This window comes from Notolabrus celidotus, chromosome 19, assembly GCF_009762535.1.
Source record: "Notolabrus celidotus isolate fNotCel1 chromosome 19, fNotCel1.pri, whole genome shotgun sequence".
Classification (NCBI taxonomy): domain Eukaryota; kingdom Metazoa; phylum Chordata; class Actinopteri; order Labriformes; family Labridae; genus Notolabrus; species Notolabrus celidotus.
The window spans coordinates 9461676-9487894 of NC_048290.1; the positions used below are offsets into that span (position 1 = coordinate 9461676).

Consider the following 26219-nt stretch of genomic DNA (forward strand, 5'->3'; position numbering starts at 1 on the left):
ACAATCAATAAAAAAAAATTCCCATTCATTTTGATGATGAATTAGCCCTCTAGTTGAACAAAACTATGTGAAAGCACTTTAGCAGGAGCACAGATGACAAACACTGACACAAATAAAAGGGGAACAGCAGGCGTTTACAGAATGCAACTCTAGGGACTAATATAACCAGTCCTAAAGTTGCACTGTGAATTGAACCCAGTCCTATATTTGCCTTTTGGGATGGGGCACAGCAGCAAACTTTACTCTGGACAGAGGGGCACTCACTGTATGATCTTACCAGCTTTTATTTCTTCAGATCCGGTATTGTGTTTGACAAAGAAAAGTTCCAGAAAAATAAAAATGTGGATAATCAATTTGCAATAAATTCCAAAAGCTTTGCTCAGAGCAGTGTGTTGTATGTACCTTCCAGAAATTCTAGAATTCTAGAATCTAGAAAGACATAACATACATAAAAAATCTGTTGAGTTGGCTTTATTAACTGACAGACTTTCTTGGTGTATAGGATATAATCAAGCAGCAACCACTGGGGATGAAAATGTAAGCTGCAGCTGAAGTACAAACAAAACTGCAGTTCCTTAAGTGTCTACTTGAGGCTGGCTCCAAAAAAAAAAGACACCCGTCCATGCGTTCAGTCATAAAAAGACGTCAGTCCTAATTTTAGGATTTCCCATAACCATGTAGACCCTCTTTCCAGTAGCTTTAACCTGCAAGGAGGACCAAAGGCTGGTGGTGCTACCTCTGCTCATGGTAACCCCCTGAGGCAAACCAATTTGGAATAGTTTACACACAGACTCAAATAAATAGTGAAATGTGACTTTTTTCTGAGTGTTTTCTTTCTGTTAGACCAGTCGTTTAGTGAGAATTACAATTTTGGTTTAAACAGCCAGAAAACTGGTCTCATTAGAGGATCTCCAGTCCAACTGTCAGACTGTTAACTGTTGTATAGGGTCTAATAAGAGCCAAGAATGTACCTCACTGTAATCTAATACAGTGATTAATGGGAATCCTAAAAAGTGTTTTCAAAGCAAAAATAAACATGTTTAAAGCCTGGTACCAAAAACATGTCTTATGTCTTAATTTGCTGCTATTTTATGAGGGGTGAATATTCCTACATGACAGGTGACAGGTGGGCAGGCAGTAAGTGTAACTGTTTGTCAGGCATCAAGACTATGGCCTCAACTCCACCTCTTTACCCGTTTCCAGATTAGCTGGAAGCTAATTGCAGTTAGCCAATATGGCGTCTTAATGGCCCTTCAGTAACCAATGGGCGACATCACTGAGATAACATTCATGTGTCTATGGATACAATGAGCTTGCCTGTTCATGAAGGGGTTGGTATTTGAACAAGTTGGTAGCAGAGTCCTTGCCTCAGTGTTTAAAGGTACAGGACAGCTTGATTTTTAAATAACTATGAAATTGATTCTAATGATTGTATAATTCAAAACGTTACTGGATGTGAAGAAGAAATCATCCAGTAAATACAGTATTTTTACCCTCAAGCAGCTCCTTTAAATAACTTTCTGGGGAAGGTGCTTTAATTCCTTAAAGCAAAGAGGATGCTGTCAATATACTGTTGATACAACCCTTTTACTTAGGGTAGTGTTTTGGGTCTTGACGAGAATCTCTCATTGACCAGAACTGTAAATAATGTAAATATTTTCACTGAGTTTGAGCATACATACTCTTCTTTGAGCTGTACTTAAAGTTGCATTTTCCTTGCTTGCATTGACTCACCTCCTGCATGGCTTAACTTCACTTGTCGTTACACAAAGTCTGACTCCCGCCTCATGGTCGACACCTCATTTGGTGCATTACTGCTATCTGTTTTTTTCTCTTTTGCATTTCTCTCTCAGTTACTCTCCCCTAATTTCTCACAGGCTAACATTTGCTCAGCTCTGCTCTTTTGATTTAGCCTTTTCTCTTTCCATTTACTTTGCTATTCGTTTTCCCTCTTTCCTTATCGCTGCTTCTAACCATCCACTCTCTCTACCTCTCTTACTCTCTCTTTCCCCCCGTTTTCCACCAGTCAAACAGCAGGTATTCAGCTATAAGCCTCTCTGACATTAGCTGATATTAGGCTAGGGTCTATTAGGTCCTGCTTTGCCATGTGAGTTATTGAGCGAAGAGAGCGACTGCCTCAGGAACGATCACACTCACGTATGCATGAGCGCTGACTCATTCCGGCAAACGCAAGCCGCCACAAAGGTAAACACACAAATGTCTGAGCACACATACGCAAAGCCTTGACAATCTCCCAAACGTGCTCACCTTATGTCTGCTTAGTCGCAAACATGAAGGAATCACTGAGGCTTTAAAATCCACATCTTACACTTGCATCTTCTTTTTTCCCCAAATACCCTCCGCTGAGATGTCAATATGAGAATGATAACCAAACTTTCAAGGAAGTTAGCTGCTGCATTGTGTGAGTCAGCAACTTAGTAAAGCACCTCGAGTTACTTATAAGCTGGGGACCAACAAACACTTTGTGAAAGCTAACCCCAAAAAAAGAATAGATCTTCCTCATTGATACCACAAAGTCTAAGGTAACCTGACTCATACTCACTTAGAGCTGGAATTAAATTGTATCCTGATATAACTGTAGTCACTTTTTAGAGCATGCATACAAGTCACAGCAATCTTGGACCCATTGGCTACTATTTAAGACAGAATAGCCTTTGGGAGTGAAGGACTACTTTTTGGGATTGCGGTGCGATCGTCATTTTGGTAGATAGGACAGCTGAAGAGAGACAGAAAAAATGGAGAGTAGAGAGTCGAGGGAGACATGCAGCTAAGGGTCAAGGCCAGGAGTCAAATTGACCTTTAATAAGGACTGTATCCTCTATACATGGGGCCCACTTTAGCCAAACCAGTGCCCCTGAATTGCCATCATTTACAGTCTGACTATCAATTCGAGGCTCAAGACTATAGATGTGTTGAGAACAGATTTTATGTCCACTTGCACGCAGATATCTGTGTAAGGAGATTAATTTAAGCTAAGTGGTTGATAAATGACCACTGATGGGTTTTGGATTAGATTAAGACAGAATGCACTCCTCCTCGTTGCTTTTTGCATGTATTGTTGTCCTGCAAACAGCCAGAGCCTGGTAAAACACTAGTAGATGTCAATACTCAAACAATTGATGGAAACCAGAAAGATTTCAATACTCAAATCCGATGGTGGTTTAGTGGAATAATGGTTCTTTATTATTCATCATAGAGCTGATGAAGTTAATTCAGGTAACAAAATAGTGTTTCCCATCAATAATCTCTTAATTACTGCTGATGATTGCACACACAGAAACTGCTATACACACAATTAGATCTTAATGTTCTTAACCAAGTACTGGCTCTTTAAGAGCAGTAATAGGGAGACGATCGGTTAATGCTGTTTTTGCCTTTATTTGATATTACAGTTTGAAAGACAGGAAATGTGATGTTAGGGGGCTGACATGCATCAAGTACTGTCAGGATCCTGCGACTAGTGCCACTGGACTGAAGCTGAGTTGATAGAGCAAGTTCCCCATGTACAGAGGCTAAATTGGTGCCATATTAATGTTTTCTAGAATTTAATATCAAGAGCCAATAAGCTACTAGAATGTTTGCTTATACACAAGTAGTTAATGTTCCAGACATATACCTGAATGTAAAATGTTACTTCTAGTGTGTACTTGAAATGACAGCTGATTACAGTTAGAGCTATATTGTGATTGACTTATTTTCATTTTGCTTAAAGCTGGCTTTGGTAGTCAGATTTAGATACACTTTTTGTTATACTGGTTAAAATGATATTTATGTCCTGATGGCAATCATTACATAATGTGTTCCTAAAAAAGAGTGAAAAAAACTGCTATCTACAGCCGGAGTAAACCTGGGAAAACACCAACCAATCACCGTTTTTTGGCTCCCCAAATTTTAAACCAATCAAATCCCGTCCAGCCGTTCTGCCCTCCTCCTGCACGTACATTTCCCCGGCGTGCACTCCTCCGAGTCCCCGTCTCCTGCCTCTACTTCCCCTGACTCTATTTATTGCCCCTCTCGCTCGTCCTCGGGCCTGTCCCCTCTGACCTGATGAGGTGTTTTGCTCAGGACTGTAGTCCGGATCAGAGTCTAAAAAGCTCTCACCAACAAGCAGAATAATTAATGACGTTCAGTAAGTCCTACAGAAAATATATATTTATTGTAGCGTCCGTCCGGACGCTGTAGTGATGACGAGCCGATTCGTGAACATGTTGATCTTTAATAACCGGTCACTGTCGGCCGTGATCACACCAACCAACAAAGAACAATCAATGTTTGAATGAATGAAGAACTTCTCCTCTTGTCTCTCCTCTCTCCCACTTGCAAACTCTACACCTCTCCTGATGCCTTCACTGACTGTCAACACTGTAGGAATTAAGAACATCTACACTGAACACGTTTAACAAATAGTAGAGCTGTTACAGTATTATATGTGTTATAACTTCTCTCCTGATATCGTGTCACCGGTACAACTGGATAATGCTAGCATGATAGTTGTGAGTACTAACAGCAGCCATGTTTCTTTGTGTTTTTAACTTTCACTATGGTAATGTTTTGGTGAGGACCGGTTTTGAATCAGTCACGATCATATGGTCGAGAATCAGCGGCGCTCGTGCATGTGAGCGGGGGGGCGTCGTTTTGGAGGAGCTCCGAGGGAGGAGGGTAGGAGTTAGACGGAGTCATGAGGAAAAGCTACATTCAATTTCATGCTGGTTTTCCGAGACTACCAACCCTAGCTTTAAAGCTCCTATGACATTTTTTTGACTGGTTATAAAACCGACTGAAATTAACATGGATGCCTTTTTGTGAGCTACAAAAGTGAAAGCAACTATTAGCATAAACTAAATATCTCTATGCATTTATTTTTCATTGTTGAAACTGCTGCTGCAGGGTAGGTGTCAGAGGAAGTGATTGACAGCATGCTGGAAAAACAGGCTTCCTCTTGTCTTTTTCACATCTTCCATGACAAAGACTCATATTTAGAGAAAGCAAGATGAGGTTTTTAATTTTTTGTTTTAAAGACACTTGTGACTGACAGTATGTTAAAGATACAAAGTTCCACTTTAGGGGAAATAAATATGACCATCATCTGCAGATAGATCAATAACAGGGCATGATTTCTTTATCCACACTAGGTACCAAAACTGACTCAAGAGCCAAAGTTCTATACAGGGTCATTTCCTAGGCTGGCTGTTATAAGTGAACAGAGGGTATCTGGAATTTGGCCAAACTGTATAGACAAGTGGTCACCTGGCTGGGAGCCAACCACCTCCAGATGTGGTCTGGTCTTTGCAGAAGCATTCTTATGGCCGACACTCTGTGGGCATATACTACTACAGCTACATTAATCAGCTAATCTTAATTCAGATGATATCAAGATACAGGATGTGTTTAAGTTTAAACTGGGTCTCAGCATGGGTGACTACACAAAAAGAGCGGGCTTCCTAACTCATTATTGTAGATTCTTTTCAATTAGTCTTTCTAACCTGGGAAACATATTTTTCTTTCAGTTGTTAATAAACCTCAGGCTTTCTGAATAAAACCAATTAGACTTACACAGTTTGAATAAAGGTAAACTTGAAATAATATGTTAGGTGCTTAGAAAAGAACAAGCAAGCACAACACTTAGTTAAGGAAGGGAATTAAGTAGCTCCTCATCAACCTTCAGCGGCTTAACCCTTCAACCCCACTCTCCGGCTTACTGTCTCTTGGCTACTCGTTAAGTAGGAAGAAATTGCCCTATAATGTTTGTTGACTCAACTACCCAGCAGAAGCTACCTGCCGCGTGTTCACCAAGGAGATAATTACTGAAAATTACAGAGGAACATGCAAATGTGGCTGTGTTTATGCCTGCAAGCCTTGTGGGCTGCCAGATTCACAAATTATTCATGTTGTGGTGTCGTCTTAGTCTGAGAGGTGAGCGCTGATGAGGAGTTGGTGCAGGATGCCTATCAAAAGAGCTTTTGTCTCTTTTCTTCTCCACTGTATCTTTTCCTTCTTCTGTGAAAAGAGTCTGTGGCATCAGAGTGACACCGGTGGCAGCATCACCTTTAAAAAGCAGGTGAAACTTATTTTTCTTCTCTTTTGGCTGCCTCTCGTTTGTAACAAGAAAAACGTCTGACAGTCATCCACCTGGTGTGAAACTATGGGGCAGGAAGGGGAACATTGAGGACAAAGATCCTGTCTATCAAAAGGGTGAACACATGGGCTTTATACAAACAGAGTACATTTCTGAGGGTGCTGTGAGTGATAAAATATTTATCCTGGCAAAGGTGCTCAGTGGAGTCAGCGTTACAATTTAGGGGAAATAAATATGACCATCGTCTGCATATAGATCAATAACAGAGCTGATTTCTCATCATGGCCTAACAGCGTATTTTAATGATTATGTTAAAAAGAAACACAATCATCAGAAACTAAGGTGTTGGTGTAGCTCTGTTTTACTGCAGCTTATGCCCTGTGTGCATATTTCCAAGTGCTTCAGTGTGGACTCGCTATCAGCTCTGATCATTTGCCGACTACAGAAAAGAATGTCTCTTTGAGGTGAGGCACAAGAGTGTGAACTGTGAAGTGCAGAGACAAGATGATATATATTGCAGCACTTTTCAACTGCCACAACTGGTTAACAGGAGATGTATCACGCTGCTAACAGTTTCTTTACTTCGCTCTTTTCAGGTTGGTCCTTTTGAAAAAGCAAAACATACTGTTCAATTCTGTGCAAGACACACTATAATACCTTTTTTAATTCCAAGAGTGGGCTCCATCCTATACACGGGTACAACCAATACTGCCCTACAAAGGCAGAGTACAGTTTATAGAGTTACTTGGGTCAATTGTGTTCTGTTTCAGTAAAAAATGTGTGTTAAATTTGCAGCAGCTATAAAATCCAGAACAAAAAACAAAGCCAAACCAAAGTGTGATCAATGTGGTTAAACTTTGTATGACAGTAAGGTAACAGGGCTGCCACACAAAGCCAGAGCGCAGTAACTGTACTTACTGCTGGTTTGTCTGTAGATCATGGGTTTGTCTGTAGATTATGCAGTCTGACTTCGTTAGCTTCAAATCCATACACAACCTCACCCCTCCATATCTCTCTGACCTCCTCCATACTGCCACACCCGGCCGCACCCTCAGATCCTCCTCCTCCATCTACCTCACTGTGCCCCCTGTTGGCCTTGTTACCATGGCTCTGCTCCCCAGCTCTGGAACTCTCTCCCACCTGACCTCTGTAACACTGACTCACTCCCACATTTTAAATCCAAACTCAAACCTCATCTGTTTAAACTGGCTTACTCCATCTGACCACGACTCCACTGTCCATTCACTTAAAACGTTTTTAAATTGTATTTTATTTACTGTTTGTTATTTAAACTCTGTTTGTTTTTAATGTTGTAAGGTGACCTTGAGTGCCAAGAAAGGTGCCTATAAATAAAATGCATTATTATTATTATTATTATTATTAATATGAGCAGCTAATTTAAAAATGAATAATATCGTAAACAATAAGTGAGAAATTAGATTGCTAGTGGCTAGCATACAAAAAAGGGAGTTAGACAATTTTAGCCGATGTTCTCCCTTGATGGCAATATCAAGCCCACACACTCATGCTTATAACATTAGTCTGTTTTGGAATTAACATTTTCTTCCAATTGTGTCCAACTCTAAAATTTTTCCCCTTTATATCCCAGTTTCAAAGGCAACAAGAGGTTATAGTTATGGTGTTTTACCCAAAGGATGGCACTATACTAGCTAAAGCTTTGTCGACATGTGCTGTCAAGTCCTGAACTATCAAACACTACCTATAACCCAATACAATTAGAAAGTCACCTCCAGCCACTGTGAAGTGCAAACAGCCATTTCCCTGGGCAGAGCATGCTGGGATGTATTAATTAGGTCATAATCAGGTATTTAAGGAATAGTAAGAAGGATTGCATGATATAGAGTATATTGGGCAAATAGGTAACTGGCCCAATAAAAGGAGTATGTTATTATTGGTTATTATCGCGATAATACATTTTTATCAGATAAAAACAACTGATAAAAATTGCTTTCACTAACTTAATAAGCCTGCGCATTCGGACACAGTAAGTGGGCAGTATTTTACCCACCAATAAAATGGTGAGTGCTGTACTGCTGACAAAATCCCTGAATTTAGAGCACTTGATGACCCACCTTTTTCTGACGTAGAAGACCAAGGATTTCATCGGCTAATGGTATATTTGGAACAGTATCATAAGTTGTAGCTTTCTGCAGACGTATCCCTGCCGGTTGTGTGTGATATGATCTCTACACTTATACACAGCCTGAACAACAACTATGTCAGTGTGTATGAACTACATATTTCTATCATATTGGTAATTTAAAAAGCATCGACCAACCGGAGCAGGTTATTACTGGTTATTGGTATTGGCTCTAAAAGTCCATACAGCAAATCTCTAGTATCAAGTTAATCAACCTTTTGTAGGGCTGGTTATTGATTGAAAATACTCCTCATTTTAAGAAGGTGACTGGTGGAGAGAGCTACACGGCTGCACAGAAACTGCACATTGTTGACTTTGCTGACTGCAACAAGAGCTGTCAAGACAGTTTAGACCCTTTTCCCCTTTTTGGTTTTAATGGTATTTATACACATTGGTAGGATTTCAAAAGGGGCTATTCCACATTACAAACATCTATTATGGGCAGCACTGAAGTTGTAATATCCCTCATGTCTTGAATAGGTTCCTTCACTCCATATTTCTGTGTGCCATTGTTCTGTATCTGTGAATGTATCTGTATGTTTTTACCTCCAGAATGCATTGCCATCACTAAGTGCTACCTGTCTGCAATTTCACCAATTTTATCATCATCCACAAATAGCACAAGCCTCATATATGTTTATATATATGTACATTCTAGCCATATGCAGAGCTCAGGCCTTAGAAATATACTCTTTATGGCTGATGGGCCGCCATTATCACTGTACTACCACTCCTCACACATCCCCGACTCCCCACCAATCAACATGTCTTGCAGAGTGGCAATATGTTATTACTGTACATGTTGGAGCACAAAGGGCTGAAGTGAACATGTATTTTAAATAAAAAGGATGGAATGGCAGGAGAGGTACAGGCTTTTCCTCACACTGATTTGAAAGCATGATAGAGACGGTGGCGTGCATTGAAATATCCAAGGGTTAAAGTGCTTTCAGGAAAAGAAGATAGCATGGAATTAGCCTGCATTGGCTTTCAGTTCACTTGAAGAGCATTTTGAAAGTGAAATAAGATAATTATTATCTGTGGAGTGGATTCAACTCTTACATCTTTGTATAATTCTAACATGTTCATGGAATTGTTCTCAGCAGCGTGCATGCTGCATTGCACTGTATTATTCTTCGATTTCATGGTTGCAAATTGCTAAATTCTCTACTTCCTCTCCTCTTCGAATAGCAGAGCAAAGGGAGATTAATTGGTAACAAAATGTATGCAAAACAGCCGTAAATCACAGGTAATAATAAATATAGTAACACTTCCTGTGCTGCTGTGACTGAAAATCTTATAATTCATCTCAATTATCAGATTTTCCACTTGGAGCTGCTCATATTAAAGGATGAAGCGGTGTTGGATAGAGAGGGAGGGAGTCAGTAGACGGTAGAGATGTGAAAAAAAATAATTAAAGGTTGCTGGGCTATGGGATGAGACTTGCATCTGCATATCAAAGACTCTATGCACATCCCCTTAAAATATATAGCGTGTAGGTACGGAGTGTGCTACGAAATCTTCTGGGACCGAGCCATTCCGGAGACAAAGCTATTGTTCTTTTGACTAAAGACTCAGAGGATTTGATAAGCAGAATGAGCGCTTTGGTGAGATGACATGCAGTAATACACATGTTTAATTAGAGGCACCGGGAGTCAAGTATTATACTCCTGTGTGCTTAGCTTGTCTGGCTAGACTTACAATGACGAATAGCTGGAGGAAAATTTGACTTTCAAAATGTGAGCTGGAATAAATCTGATCAAACCCAATCATGTCAAGTTGAAAACACATAGTGACGCATACAGAATGACTTCCAGTGCACAATAAACAACACTTTATCTTATAAATTTACCCCTCTGTCCAGCAACGGCGCCGCTTGTGCCGCCTTCTTCTATTCACTTCATCTTTGGAATATCTGCATGACTTTGCATATGAGGTCAGCTTGCATAAATTCTCTTTTAATGCACATTCGCCACCTCAGACACACACGTGTGGGTTTTTTTTATCTAAAGAAGCACATCCAGCCAGGAAGTGCACTCCGCCTGTGTGTCTGCACGTAATCAGTGGAGTGTGCCTCCAACTGCAGCGAACATGATAAGCGAGGATCCTGCAATTAGCATGGAAATTTTTCTAGCTTCCGGGAGCAGGTGCAAATTGAACAGGTGTAATAAAATGAATTTTGAGTTGGAAAATGAGAGACATTTTACAGGACGCTCACAGCAGATGAAGTGTTAGTGTATCACAAGAAAACATGCATTGTAGAAGACCTGATTTACATTTAGAGAGTAACCACAATACCCATTTATGCTTATTTTTGTAGAATTTTGGGCTTTTTCATGCTTCTGCCGAGAGATAGGACAGCGGATAGAGTCCGAGACACAGAAGAGAGAGAGAGAGAGTGTAAAACCACAGCTGAGGCTTGGAGTTGGACCTTGGGCTGCTGCTTTGAGGACTTTGTGCAATCTCACCCCAGAGCTAAACTGGCACCTAAATGGGCTTTTAGTATGCCTTTACTGATAGATGGAAAAATGGACCGAGTTTGGAGACAGAAAACAGAGAGTGAGGAATGACATGCTGCAAAAGGTTCAGGTTGGAAGTTGAACCTTGGGCCGCTGCTTCAAGGACTATGGCCTCTGTATAATAGGCGCCCAAGGTTTAACCATTGAGCATCACTGGCAGTTCATTACCTTTCTATTTATTTTTTTAGATTATATTCTGTGCTTATTCAGGAAAGAGAGAATGGGGATTTATATAAGCAGGAAGTCCAACTTTCAAGGACTGTGGCCTCTGTACACGAGGGGCAATAAATAAAAGTTTACAAGTACCTCACTAATTCAAAAGGCTGAACACCCCACACCCCTTTCATGGTCCCTCATGTTTGAGTGGAACAGCTTGATGTCTTTAGGTACGTAGGCACGGAGATGGACCAACACCTGTCCTTCACTCGACATGCAGACTGTATTTCTAAGAAGGCCCAATTGCGAATGTTCTTCCTCAAGGGGCTGAAAAGTTTTAAAATCAGACAGGATACAGTATCTTAACAACAGTATACTGGTCACTCATTGAATCAGTCTCCATATTAATACATACAGGAGTCACTGCGTTGTATCCTGGTACAGCTTTATGAAGTAATTATAACGCAGGTTCAGGAACATGACCGTGCCACCAAAAAAAAAACATCTAATCACCTGCAGCTCGTTATCTCCTTCATCTGTGCAATTATCTGCTCCTGTGTATATAAGCCTGCCTAACTCTTTCTCTCTTGTCTCAATTCTCACAACTCTCCCCACAATTATTTTTATTTTTCTCCCTCCCTGTCTTCTCCTCCTAACACAGGTACCATGTGCCATGGATGTTACTGAACCAGAGGCATGTCCTCACTTTGAGTCTGGTACCCTCTATTCCCAACTATTTAGATTCTTCGATCCCTACTCATGCCTCCTTTCCAAAACCAAACCCCCTTACATTGACCCCTACCCAACCCTCCTTACCTCGACCACTACTCATTCCACCTTATCTCAACCCCTACCCAACCCTTGACCCCTGCTCATCCCTCATTACCTTGAACCCTTACTCATCCCTCCTTCCCTCAAATCCTACTCGAAACCTCCTTACCTCGACCCCTACTCGTACCTTTTTACCTCGACCCCTACTCGTACCTCCTTACATTGACCCCTACTCATCCTTCCTTACCTCAACCCCTAATACCCTGTCCTTACCTCAACCCCTAACTACCCCCTCTTACCTCCACCCCAACTCATCCCTCATTACCTCATCCCCTACTCATCCCTCATAACCTCGACCCCTACCCAACCCCTATTACCTCGGTCTCTACTCATCCCTCATTACCTCGACCCTACCCAGGCCCCTTCGCTTGACCCCTACTCATCCCACCTTACCTTGACCCCTACTCATCCAGCCCTACCTCTACCCTTTAACTTACTTAATATAAAATTCATAAAACTGTACTATCAATGGTTTCATTTGTGATGTTCAATGATGTGATTGTGTTTACAATGGTGTGGTCTTGTTAGTGAACTCACTTAAAAAAAAGCATCATCAAACATGCAGCTAAATTCACCGGCACCACCACAATCCAACTCTCAGAACCTTACAGCCGTGCAGCAGAAATGAAAAGCAGTCAGCATCACTGAGGACCCTTCACATCTCCTTCACTACTCATCTTATCTGCTCCCCTCAGGAAACCGTTTCAGAGTACCTTTGGCCTAAACGAGAACATACAAGAACTCTTTAGCTCCCACTGCAATATGCATCTTAAACAAGGCTCTATAGACACTAATTTAAAGGTGTTTTTCATGTGTGCTTTTACTACTTTATGGAACTTTTGGTATGTTTTTATTGCCTGATGGATGTGAATGTTTTTATGATGTTTGAGCCCCCAACCAGAGGTAATTTTCAGTCACTATGCGAGAGACAATAAAGTTTTCTTGAATCTTGAATGTAGACTGATAAAGTGGGGATAGGGAGCTGTAAGCTGGTGGCTATAAACTCCATATTAAGTGAGTGGAAATACCAGCCTTTTAACAAGATATTTATTGAGTGCTCTTCACTGCAGATACCTCATGACTGCAGGGAGACGCCATCTTTCACAGATCTTCCATAAAGATTTTTTTCCGTGCCACCACAACTTTATGAGAAGTCTAACAGACAAACAAATGGCCAATGAAAATGTTTGTAACGCTGCACTCAAATTAATGATGAGGGCTTTTGAAGCATTACGGCATCCTGGTGATTTAAAAGACTGGTGTTCTGGGATGGATCTAACCATTTGTTGTGGTAAGCAATGTAAGTATGTTAAATAGCAGAAGAAAACAGCATCTTTTGGCTTGTTTGAACATTATTTTTACTGCTGTGGGGTCATGTTTTGAATTGTGAATGTTGCAGCAGAAGGAGAGGAAAGTGTTGAAGGGGTAAGAAAGATGGTCTAGTTCTACGCTGGACAATCGAATGAAAACATGAATGCTCCTGTGGATTTTTCCCTCTTGTCCTCTTGCTGATGAATTCTCTTCTTTCTGTGAAAATGCTGCAAACTGGACTGGCTAGAATATTCTTGTGCAATACACTTTGTCATATAGAAATCCTCAGATCCTCTATTGCTTGTTGAGCGTGTCTCAGGGCTGTCAAGATATTTGACTAGTTTTAAACCTGTCGTGTGTATAACCCCACAGGAGCCCCGGCTTGAGTGCAAATCCCTTTACCGTCCACAGTTTGATGTAACCCAGTGTGTAGCGCCAGTCTGGAGACTGCAGGCAGGAGACCCACTGTGCTCCCCACTGCTGCAGGGCAAGTGGATGAACCTTCTGCTTCCCCTCCTGGTTTTTATAAAGCTTCAAACTTTGCCTTTGTTTTATCCGTCAAACTGTGCCATGTTTGGGGTATTTAAGGGTAGTTCCCAAGCGGGATAGCTTAGGGAACACAAGACTGCAGACTTGTCAGTCTTTCTAAGAAAGTCTCTTAAGATGGGTTTGAAGCTTTTTCAAGAGTAGGGCTCTTTAGGTGATCAAAGTGAGTAATCCCCTTCTAAATACTATAGCTTTTTTTATTTCGGTCCAGCTCTAAAGTATCACACCTTAAGATGTGTGCTTCTTAAGTACAAACTCATCTACAGAAAAGGCAGTGTAAAACCATGTTACCTTTCAGATCCAGTGTGTTATGCTTTACTTAATCTTTGAACCCTCTATAAAGCATGAAAACATACCTTCATGTCTCTTTTCTCTTCTGTTCTAATCAGATTTGATTCCGTGTTTATCTGCCTTCTATTTGTGTAGCTTAGGACAGCCACAACCCACAGACATCTTCAAGGTCAGATGCACAGGACACAATTGAGCGCTAAGGCTTTCAATCTCAAATTCAATTTAATGTCAATTGGAACTACTTCATCTAAAAGATTTTTTATGAGGTTTAAATTATATTACAGCCTTCTTTCCTGTGCTTTTTTTTGTATTTCTCACAACAAAAGCTGACTACTCTGAAGAATTATGTGAAATTGCAGCTCCTGAGTTATAGAATATCTCTCAGAAAAGTATTCACAAAAGAAAGTTTCCAGTGGACACAACGAGTCATCTTACTTCTGTCAAATTACATTCGTCGTTGCACTTCCTTTGAATAAAAAAATGATGGCTTCTTCTGACAAATGCCAGAATTCTAACTGGATTTCCAATGATGTATAATCATTTGCTAAAATAGAAAAGGAAAAGCTTTGAAATTCTTCTCTGTTTGCATGAAAGTTGCTTCAGAAACCTTAATTCATAGCAGCAATGCATTACAAAGAAGTGACCCTGAAGATATACGGCAGACTGATCATGTGGCGGTGTTTATCCAAGCACAACCATTGTGACCCTGAGGGCAGAGGAGAGGAAAAACATTTCATGATTACTTGAAACACTGTGTAGATGTATAGTGTGAGCGTGCAAGTGTGTTAGCGAAAGACAGACACAAAGAAAGCCTGATATAAGTTGCGTGTGATTTTCCACGTGTGCTGTATTTGCGAATCATCTCTGTGATTACGGGAGCATTTCAGCACAAACAGCATGTGACTTATCAGAGTGAGCCAGGTTTTCAGACGACTGACAGTTTAGGGAGAACTGCCTCACTCAACCATCACTCTCTCACCCCCCTCTTCCCTCTTTCTCTCTCTCATACACACATCTGTGCAAACACAGATGCAGCACCCCAACAGTGAACCCTGACTGCTGATTCTCCAAGCTGCTCCACAGAGATCTTGAGCCCTTCTATCTCTCCTACTAGTCCAAAAACTGATAAAAGACAACAGCTCCTGATGACGTGTCTTTGGAGACATGGAAACGTGTAAACAGTTGAGGCGTGCAACAAAAGATCTCAAAGGGGAGATTGTCAGTCTAAAATACACCGGTAGATGCAGATAACAGGAGGATGTGTTTCAAAATAAGGACAAGAAGACAATAGAGTAGTTGGAGAATGATAAGGAATAGTGTTCAAGTCAACAAAGGCAAGAAGAAGAACAGTTAAATCAAAGTGTAAGTGTGTGTTTAATTTTTGCTAGTTACCGGAAGGTCATTTGGAATATCTGTCCCAAGTTGACTTGCTGGGTTTTGTTGTTGTATCCATGCAGTATCTCGCCAAACAGGGTGTCATTGAAGTGAACATCCTGCCTCGAGCATTTTGGTCCCTCACAGTTGTCTGACTGCAGGAGGCAGGAGCGGCCGTCCCCTGCTAGTTTGTACTCCTGCACACACCTTGGGAGAACAGGGAAATCTGTCAATATAATGTGCACAGTTCCACGTTTATAAAACACTAACAATTAGAGTGAAAGAGTGCAAGGTACAGTAGCTGGCTAGAAGAATAAGAATCAGCAAAATCAGAATCAGGTTGATGATGAAGGTAATTGCCAAACCCAAAGGATCTGGATGACTGATGCAGTATGAAACCAAACAAAGATGTACCTACTGATCTAAAGTCCTACAGTGTGGGAGGTTAGGCCTCTGTATTATCAAGCCCCTTTCTTATTCTTATATCCTATTCTTATGGAATCTCACAATGGTGGGTTAAATTGTTGTTTTGGATATTTTTGTGTTTGCGTTCTTGATGTTTTGGTCAAGCTCTTTTACTGTTGGATCTGTATTTGTTGTTATATGTCCACTGATGTCAGTCAAATCACTCTGTTAACCCTTGTTTTAAAGGTGCTCTATAAACAAATGTATCATTATTAGGAGGCAGAGACTCTCTATTAATAAAAGAAGGCATAGAACTTACAAAGCTGTGCCAACTTCAATCAAAAGTCTCCAAAAGTAGTATAGGAAGTTAGGTCTCTATATTTCCAAGCCCATTTCCTGTGGAATCATTCAACAAATTAGGTCTGGGACCCAGACACCCTCTACTTGTAGAATTAGGCATACAAATTACTAACCTGTGCCTACTTTGATCAAAACTCTCCAAAAGTAAGTTACTCAGGCTTGTAACAGCTCCTAGTTTTGTTGCTATAGGCTCTAGACAGTGGGAGGACTTGATATACTGACTTCCTGTCATTAGGTCCCTTTAAATAAAATAACAATAACATGGTCTAGACATTCTCTCTCTGTAAATGGTCCTGGGATTAGTTTTATAATTGTTTGGCACTTAAATTAAAAAAACGAAGTGATACACAAATTGCAAATTCAGAAAAATAATACAACAAAGCCTAACCTTTGTTTTCTTTTTGCCATCTGGCAAATACAAGCTTTAACAGCTAGATTATATTCTGGCTGTGCAATATTTTTTGCAAGGTTGTAACTTTATAATTATGTTTTAAACAATATGACTTTTACACGGAGTTCTATCCGAAATGTCTTCTACTTTAGTGAAACAGTGCACTTCCTTTGTCACTGCAGAGACTTTGGATGCAAGTGCTGTGCTGGAAACAAATTCCAGTGGGGTAGAATTCAGCAGACTGTGCAATCAGCCCAAATATCATATCTCCTCCATTTATCTGTACAATCCTTCCGTGCAGAGGACTTTGATTTTCTTCGACTGTTGGCTGGCACTGAGGTTTGTGCTCACACAGCTGATCATGTCTCAGCGCCTCAGTGGAAAAATAGGACCCTGCCGTTGTTGGCAATACTTGCCTCAAATCGCAGCAGACTTGTAGAGTTTGGCATGAAGGCAGAGGAATATAACTTTTTGCTAAACCAGAAGTTTGATCAAAAACAAAAAAAATACCTACTTTGCCTTTATACAGCATGCAGTATTTAGAGTTAATGTTCAATTCTAGTCCAAACAAGCAGCAAGCATGACACATTTCCATCTATAAACAGTACACTGATCAATTACAGTAGGAAACACTCACAGCTTTACCATTACCATTGTGCAACAGATTTCTTTGGGAGCCATTTCTGTATTACAGAGGGGTTCATGTATTGATGAGATGAAGATATTTTCATTGACGAACCCTAACTGAACCTCCTGAGGTGCTGAGTTGATTGAACTGATGACATTTGAGGATGTGCGATTGCTGCTAATAGAGTTTTGATCTCGGCTTGTATTGTAAGAGTGACTAATGATCTGGGGAAAATGGAATCATCACACACTGTAGACCTGACACACTTCCAAGACAATTATGATATCATTCACCCTGGACACTCAAAGGTTGCCAACATCCTGGCATTTCTTCACATTATTGTCATGAAAAAGGATTCATTTTTTGTTAGAGTGCTAAAGTAAGTAGTTGATTAATTTGGCCGGTGTGACAGGAAGCCTGGTAAAGCTGTTCTCACTCCAAACGACTTAAATATGGTCTTCAGAACTACAGGCTCACCATAGATCAATTTCCTGTGAGTCAATGGTACCATGTGTAGGGTGTGTGCACATTTCTGCAATGGAAGTATGCTGGAGTATAATAATTTGTCAAGCTATGTGAGGGGATTAATCACCAAAGATTGTGATCGTTACCAAAACAAACAGACTTTGACAAATAGCAAACGACATCTAGATCTGTGTGATATTAGTGATTGGCTAAGGAACATTAGCTAGTGGACAAATATCAGTGGCCAGATGTTTAAGTGGAGAAATCCGGTGTGTATGCCACAGAAAAATTAACAGTGTACAAGTTACTTGATGCTTATGATGACATTATCTGTCCCACGTTACTCCTTATGAGTGGTCTAAGTCTTTTTTAGGAGTGATAGGTACTTAAAGCCTCCTCTTTTTTTCCTTCTTTTTCTGTTTACTTGGAATGGTTCTCATGGGGGAAATAGGGACTGGGTCCAGTCATGTCTGGTTTGTCTGATAGTTTAAACACACCCTTTCTGAGGGTACCTGGTCTCCTTTAAATTATGTCACAAGACTGAGGTGATGGGCTGCAACTGTGATGTGATAAGGATGCAAACTTGCATAACTATGATGATATTCAACCACCGATTGGTACCCATGACATTTTGAGAACCAGTCCATATCGGTAGAATCCAACCCAACCAAATCAAATAAAGAAACTTGAACTCATAGAAAAAGTTTTGGCTACACCAGCAGACAGGCATGCAGGTGAGCTCACCCAGTCTCCTATTTCCATTATTTAAAACCAGTCCTTTCTCTCCAACCTCTGTACCCTGTATCCATGGTTCACTTTCCAGGTTAGGGCTGGCGTTAAACTTTAATTCATACCTCTACTTGGGGAAGTCCGTACTTGCTAAAAATGCCTATATGAGTATGGTCCATTTCAAATTTAAGGATTATTACCCTGACTCTAAAAGACGCTTATTTGTGACAATAAAGGTTGATCACACAATTGTATCTTTTCAAAACACATAGCCGCCTGTAATTATTGCTAACTTGACCAAGTAGCTCTGCACCTGCAAAACCAACTCCAACACGGTGCCTTTCAGGTAGTTTGAAGAAAGTGAATGGCTTCTGATCAAGATGGTGCATTTGAGGAATTTGGACTGTAAGCATTACAGCAAGGCTAATGTTAGTATGGTATAGAACATGATTTAAAGCAACACACTTATAGCCCTCAAGTAAAATACTGGGCTTTTGGAAATGTCATGGTGTAACTAGTTTAGACATGATAATGCAAAACTGTGCCAGAGATGGAATTCATCTGTGATTAAGGAAGGTATTTATGTTAAAACAATGCTCACTTTTAATTGTAATCTCAGTCAAATATCTCGCAGCATTCGTGTATTAGAAGAGTATTTATGAAATCAGAAGTTTTTCCTTATTTACACATCTCATTTCCCTCATGTTGTTATTTGCCTGAGGAAGGAATGTCTTGATAGAAATATCAATCACAGAGCCAATTTCATGAGCAAGCTTTATTTCCTGCCCGCAGACATGTTTCATTTCTTTTTTACTGTAAGTTATTCTCACCCGCAAAACATGAGCACGTTGCTGGAACTGGGGTCATCTTCAAGGGGCACGAGCTGCTGGAGACACAGCTGTTCGCAGCCTCCATTGAAGCCATCCGTGCAGTCGATGCCCCTGGAGTAGTCATAGCAACCTGAGCCATCCTTCATTGGCCTCAGCCCCTCAGGACACTGCGAGGAAAGAGAGGAGGAGGAGGGAGAGGAGAGGTGGTGGGAGGTGGAGGAGTTGGGGGGGGGGGGGGGGGGGGGGGGGGGCAGTGGAGAGAGGGTGAGGAGGAAGGCATAAATTAGGGAGAGAGAAGAAGAAAGTGAGGCGCAGAGGTCAGCGTGTGCATTTTAATCAGGATCAGGCAGCACTGAGGAGGCACAGATAGTGAGATCAGAGAGAGGAAGTGGGCAGTGGGAATTTGAGAAAGGAGAGAGAGAATGAAAGTTGGCAATTATGTTTTTCTTGATAGGATGCAGGAAATGTGGGGGAAAAATCAAACTCCAATTGGCATCTTCTCACTTGAGTTGAATGGGAATGTCAGTCAACACAGGGAGTTTCTTTTCAAAGTGGAAACAAAACTCCCCATGTGTTAAGCTCGCCTCATGAAGCGTCAAACTGACAGGTTAGGCAGAGGAGACACGGATGTCTTCACCCTCTGCATGCCAACAGAGAGTTTAAGCAATGATTAAGAATTTAGTGATTTGGAAATCCCCATTCTCTACTTGGGGGAACATTTTGGATGGAAAATTGTTTATTTTGATCATCAGGATTATGTATTAATTGCTTGAACAGTTTTTTTTTCAGCCTGTCATGAGTTGTATTCTCAGCTAGTAGTTAGCAGTGACATGAAAATTAGCATTATATTTAATTAATGTTGGAAACTGAAGCCAATGCAGAAGTGCTAAAAACTGCAGTTCCCCAAAAGTCCACTTGAGGCTGACTCCAAAAGCCAAGGAGACCCCATTAACACCCAATTAGCACCCATGCTAGATTGCCCATTTTCACACATGTTTACAGCCTGATACAAAAAAAATGTTTTGGTGTATTGCTAATTTTTTTATTTGCACACACTGTACAGGGATGAATTGCTTCCAAAGCTCATCCGTTTATAATTCTAAGGCTGAAAGTAATGCATATGTTTGCATAATTATAGGACATGGTAAGTTGAACAGTTTTGCATGCTGAGACTGAAGGCCCGCCTCAGCTTAACTTCTTTGCCTGTAGTTAGAGCAATCAAAACTAAGGTTAACTCAGTGTTTCCAATATGGCGGCCTCCACCGTTGGGCCTTCTAAACTTGCTTCAGAAACTCATTTATAATGCCACTGAGACTGTGTCCATGATTGGCTATTTATGCTCCTGTTCTTCCAAATGCTATGATTGTAATGCTAAATGATAGATCTGTAGCGCAGGCTAGTTCCATATCATAAAACAACCCCTTAAGAAATGGACGATCATTGGCCCAAATAAGCTGTTGGAGCTGTGGTTCGTTAACGATCACCTGTGGACAATGTTCATATTAGATGTGATTAGTTGATTGGCTGCCATGTGACTTTTCCTATGATTTGTTTGCTGAATTCATTGAGATCACTGTTAAATAAATAGCCATGCTAACATTAAATGTGCCTTCTACTGTGTTCATCAGTCCTTAAAATGCTTTGTTTTGATGGGGATTGAGTATTATGGTTTTTATAGGCTTTAACAAAAGAGTATTTAATGTGTGTTACCATAAAACGGCTTTGAGAAGCAGGCAGGTTGGAATTACATGCAAGACATTAAGAGTTTATACTACAACACTACACAGGGCACCATAAGGGGGAGAAAAGTTTGGAGAATTCTTGGGGGACCATAACTGATAGGAGTTCAATGGACGTGAGAACATTTGCAGTAGTGAAGTAGTTGGGCCAAATGTTTTATCAACCTTGGGCTTAAATGATCTGGCAGCTCCCCTGTCAGTACTGATAAAGTCAATGGGTTCAATCAAAACAATAGAAAAGTTGTTGAAATTAAGACTTTTGATGCCATTCATATCTTTTTTCTACAGTTTCAATGTGAACTCTTCATCCAGTTTTACTTTAACATTTAGTTTTAAACCGATGCCACATGACATCCATAAAAATAGCATATTGTTTTCACCTGAATTCACACTTCCCTCAAGGAAATCTAAAGGGAATTACTGACTCTAATTACAACAGAAAGGCTAATTTACAGTACAGCTTTTAAATGCATGATGTTTTTTTAATGAATTATTTTTCCTCCAGCAAAATAAATACCAATTAAGCATAAATGCAACATCAGCAGATGCATTTAAAATAAAGCTGAACTCCATTAAAAATGTAATTTTACTAACCACTAATAACTTGACTGCTTAATAGCCTACAGTTTATGATTCGGGTGCCATTACCCATTTTCTGTGTAGACAAAAGAGTGTTAAACACTAAACAAAGAGGGCACACTTGAACTTTTCTGCTGGCTCAGCTTATGTGTTCGAGGCGAGGAAAATGCTGACAGGAAACAATGGTGACAGGCGTTGTTATGTTAATTTCAGAAAACTCGGTCAAGTTGGTTCATTATTGTAATGATACAATTTTCTTGAGTCTTTTTTTCAAGCCATTAAACCAAGAAACAATAACTTATTCTTAAGACTTTATAACTCTAAACTATGCTAGGAATATAGTTTGATATGTTTCTTTAGAGCCATACTTTTCTGTTACTTTTCATGGAGCCACTGTAAAACTAAAGAAAAGGTGTTGACAACTACTTTCAGAGGACCTCTAAATAAAGGGAAGAACTTGTCTGTTTTTACATGTGGCAGAAGCAGGGACAAAAATAATGAAATGAAACAGGCAAAAGGTGCATTTGAAGGGGCTCTGGCCTTCAGACAATTATGATACATTTATGGTGAAATGCCTACAAAGTAAGGGGAATTGAGCAGCCTGGATGGCACAGCAACACACATTCTGCACTGAAGGGCACATGAGAGGAATCTGCATTGGTTTTCTTGCAGATATTATGTTAACCCATGATAATTCCTACAACTGTGTCTTAGGTAAAAAAGATAAAAACTTGGTAATTAAGGGAAGGAAAGGTAATTTTTCAGATGCGATGTGGAATATTGTCAGGGAATACTTAATTTTCCCTTTTTCTTTTCCTCTTAAATTTGTAAAATAAATCAAACAGAATTTTCTGACTTTCTTCTCAAACATTCATGACTCTTAAGAGAATCCTAAAATCTTTGGGCATGTACAACTTTTTCTCATAAATTTGAGATTCTTTCTCCTGTGAGTATTCCACTTTAAATTAGGAGCACATCCAGTTTTTTTCTCACTCTCATAAATTTATGACTTCAATCTCCAACATTCTGAGTAAAATAAGTTTTAATTTTCCCCCTAACGATCTCTCTGTACTCGTGAATATCCAACAGGGCATGTTTTTTATTCCCATACCATCCACCTTTGATATGTAGGGATGCAATACTAGAAAGCCTTTACGACTGTGTGCAAAATATCCATAACAAACTAAATAAACAGGTGATTTATTGTTCTTACAACTGGGACACTATATCCCCATCTAACTATCAAACATAGGGCTATAACTGGAACATGTGTTCAATCATGTTGGAAAAGGAAAGTCTTAAAAAACACTTTATGTCATGTGCATATTTTTCTTCGCTTGCTCCTTTATAGAGTATAAGCAGACGCTTGGTAACATTTCATCATTGTGACCGTCATGTTATAAATATCTTCACAAGTGAGACGTTTAACGGCACTTCTGTACTTTTCACTTAAATGGCAAGGATGGATTCGTGTACAGTGATTTGTACCATGAACAGTTGCCATAAAAGGCTCATCTTTAAATATTTGATGATTTTTTCACGCTGGAGAGTGACTTAAACCATCGTTTAACTCTCTCAGACATCCACCATATGCTGAATATGTGTCTGTTTTAACAACTGAGACATTACTGTCCCTGTGAACTTGAGTGCTGCTCTAATTTAAGGGATTCACTTGGTTCTGACATGAAGACTGTTCGAGACTCTGAGATTACTTTACTTCAATTGAGTAGGCCTACCACTAATTTTAAGACAATTGAATAACTGTTCTACGGCATGTTTGACACAGTACAGTACGATACGTCACGATAGGAAACGATATGATACAATATTCAATACAATACGATTGATATGATATGCCATGATTAGGGATGCACCGATCCCATCCTGGTATCGGATATCGGCTAGATCGGACTCAAAAAAGCTAGATCGGATATCGGTGACAAAGGCCGATATACAGTGCCGATCCATATGGCAGATCTCTTCATCTCAGTTCTATGCTTTTCTGTGTTTACAACAGCCATGTGCGTCTCCTACGTTATCAGCGCCGGCCAGTCTGTGCATTTTTGCCCAGCGGAGCATGATGGAAGATAACCACAGAGGCTCTGCAGTATAGGTGCATGTCACGCTTCTTTTGCTAACAACTCCACGGGAAACTTGCAACATGTGCAGCGGTAATGTTTAGACGGATGGCTATCGCGTTGAAAAATACAATGGAAGCCCAAAGGAGGAAGTTTACTTCAGCTGTAGCCTACCAAAGAAGGAAGAAACCTCCTATTAATGGATTCAAAGTGTGAAAAAAACTGACAGGTTATTGGATTTAATTGTTCCGGATCTTTGAAATAAAGGGATTCCACCCTCTAGTTTAGCACTTGGAACCCTCCCTGATGTTGTCAAAACATGATTCTATCCTCACATTAAGGAATAGAGATTGTTAAATCAATACCGGGATCGGATCAGCTAGTATCGGTATCGGCAATTTGATACAAAACAAAACAATATGACACAGTAGGATATGGTATGAAATGATACCTTGTGGCAGGTTAGGGTAGGGCAGAGTATGATATTATAGGATACCATACCATACCATACCATTCCATACCAGACCATATATATCATGTTTTACCAGGTGAGACCAAACATTATGAAAAGCTATGAAACCCGAAATCTAACTCCCAAAGTTGCTGTGTGAAATAAGATTTGTTAACTGTGAGCACATCTCAAATATCACGCCAGAGAAACCACATAAATAAAAGCTTTACAGTAGGCCAAACACACCCTAATTGCGATGTAGTTTTCCTTGTTTATTTGGACTTTACCAACAAAAAAAAAATGTTGGTAGAAATTGTTGTTCAAGCCATTTAGCACTGTTAAGACTGTACAGACTGTACACTGTTGAATTGTTCTCAGTATGAAGCCCATCTCACTGATCCTGAAGTCAATACATCTTGTTCTGAAAGCTCCCTGATGTCAGCAGTAAACAAGTCATTTTTTTTTTCATTATTCTTTGTAATAAAACTGGGGTCACAGCAGCAATTAAAGGCTCATTTGGTGGGTTATGTAATGCAGGACAGGGGAAATTAAAAAGGAAATCAAGTCAGGAATTAAAAAAATAAAGTTGAGTTGAAGCGAAGATAGGATTGGTTTCATTACCGCAAGAGCTACAAGAGTTAAGGAGGAAAAAATATACTGTTTTGTGAAGGTTAAAAAAGTGTGACAAAGCTACTCTGCCAGACAAAATCCCAAAACAGCTCTAGACTTGATTAAAACTCTTATCCGTCTTCCACCTTTTCGGTAACATCTCCTCAGCAATAAAATATCAAACCGTAAAAGAAAACAACTGCTAAATATGAAACCTCCAAAGCCTTGCAAGCCTTCTGAGCAGCTGCTGCTGCGCTCTAGTTATCAAGGCTTTAGCTAAAATTATCAAGGGTAAGTTTTTAACACAGCCGGGGAACACGCTGGAGAGGGAGCAGGTAGATGAGCCAACAATGTCACCTTAAGCCTATTAAGATGATTTGGAAGAACTGCACACTCATGTAAGGCTTATATTTTCACCTCAGGGATGTTGTTCTTTCTATTTCAGACACAAAACATTGCAAAAACAGTTATGAGAACATTTCTGAGCAGTCAGTTTGTTGCAGGAGGTGTGACAAGTCATGGGACTGTTTGGTGCTACGATGGTGGCAACACAGCTTTCAATCCAGCATCGGAAGTGACTCAACCAGCTGTAATCAGGTGGTTCTTTCCTCATAATTAGCTTTTCCATTATGGCAAGACGGCTTTATCACATCCAGATCCCAATCCCAGAAGACTGGATGAAAGCAGTATCACACAAAGGATCAAAATTAGTACAAGGTTACGTCAGCTTCAGAAAAGCTCCAAATTTGCCAAAAAAGATTGAGCCATCAGGAAAACTGCCGCCTCGCAGAAGCAAAGATTTGATTGCCCAAATAAGGGGTTGCTTTGCTCACATGTGCTAGAAAAAGGACCATATGTTCAGCTTGCAACTGAAAAGATCTACCAGGCAGAGCTTTGGGAGTAAGTGTCAGTAATTCAGAGCGACTGTATGGCACTCCATTGTTGAATAAAGAAACTTGAGGTTAGCCCATAGCTATTTGCTCTTTCTGCTCGGACAACTCTCCAAAGACATGAGGGCCGGGGCTGAGGATGGATTTGCATTTCAGATAAACGCTCTCAGTCAATTATTCAGTAGTGATTCTGCGATAAGAGGAGCACAATGAGAGCAGGATTAGAGATCTGCTGGAGCCTTACAGCCCTACATTAAACACTTAAATAACAGAGACGACTCAATTGACCGAGACATTGCTGTAATATCTGGCTTGGAAGCTGAAAGCTGATTTAAAAAAATACATTAAAAATGTCTGATTCTGTAGATTGAATGATTCATTTTAATGGACCATCTTAAATATTTAAAGGTATGGTCACAGTAGGATGAAGCGTGGAGATGTTTTCGTTTAGCTTTTGTGCAAATTTGCAGTCAAGCTTCAAGTTTAAGATAAAATGTGACGGATTAGATGTCTTTATGTGATCCTTTCTCTGCCTGCATATCTTCTTTATCCCTGAATTTAGCATACGACAGCAGCATTAAACACTTAAGTTTGACTATGTTTGCATTCTCTTGAGGCGATTCCAAATGAGAATTTTATGACACCATTTAATACCAGACTGATGGCGTTTCACTCCTGTGTACTTCAGGGGATTAAAACACAAACTAAGCAGGTTTGAGGCATGAAATCTCCCTGCACATTATAAACTTCCCATAGATCACCCTTCCAAATTAAAGCTCACT

At 40.2% G+C, this 26219-nt stretch overlaps 1 protein-coding gene across 1 annotated transcript in view; it reads right to left on the reverse strand.

Moving 5' to 3' along the window:
• The window catches only part of LOC117830879 (astrotactin-2-like), a 484162-nt gene that overhangs the window by 92351 nt on the left and 365592 nt on the right, over positions 1–26219 (reverse strand). Inside the window, exons 13-14 of the mRNA XM_034709203.1 lie at positions 19092–19258; positions 15302–15490 (exon numbers count right to left, since the gene is read on the reverse strand). Coding sequence (XP_034565094.1) covers positions 15302–15490; positions 19092–19258 — 356 coding nt within the window. The remainder of the gene's footprint in view (positions 1–15301; positions 15491–19091; positions 19259–26219) is intronic.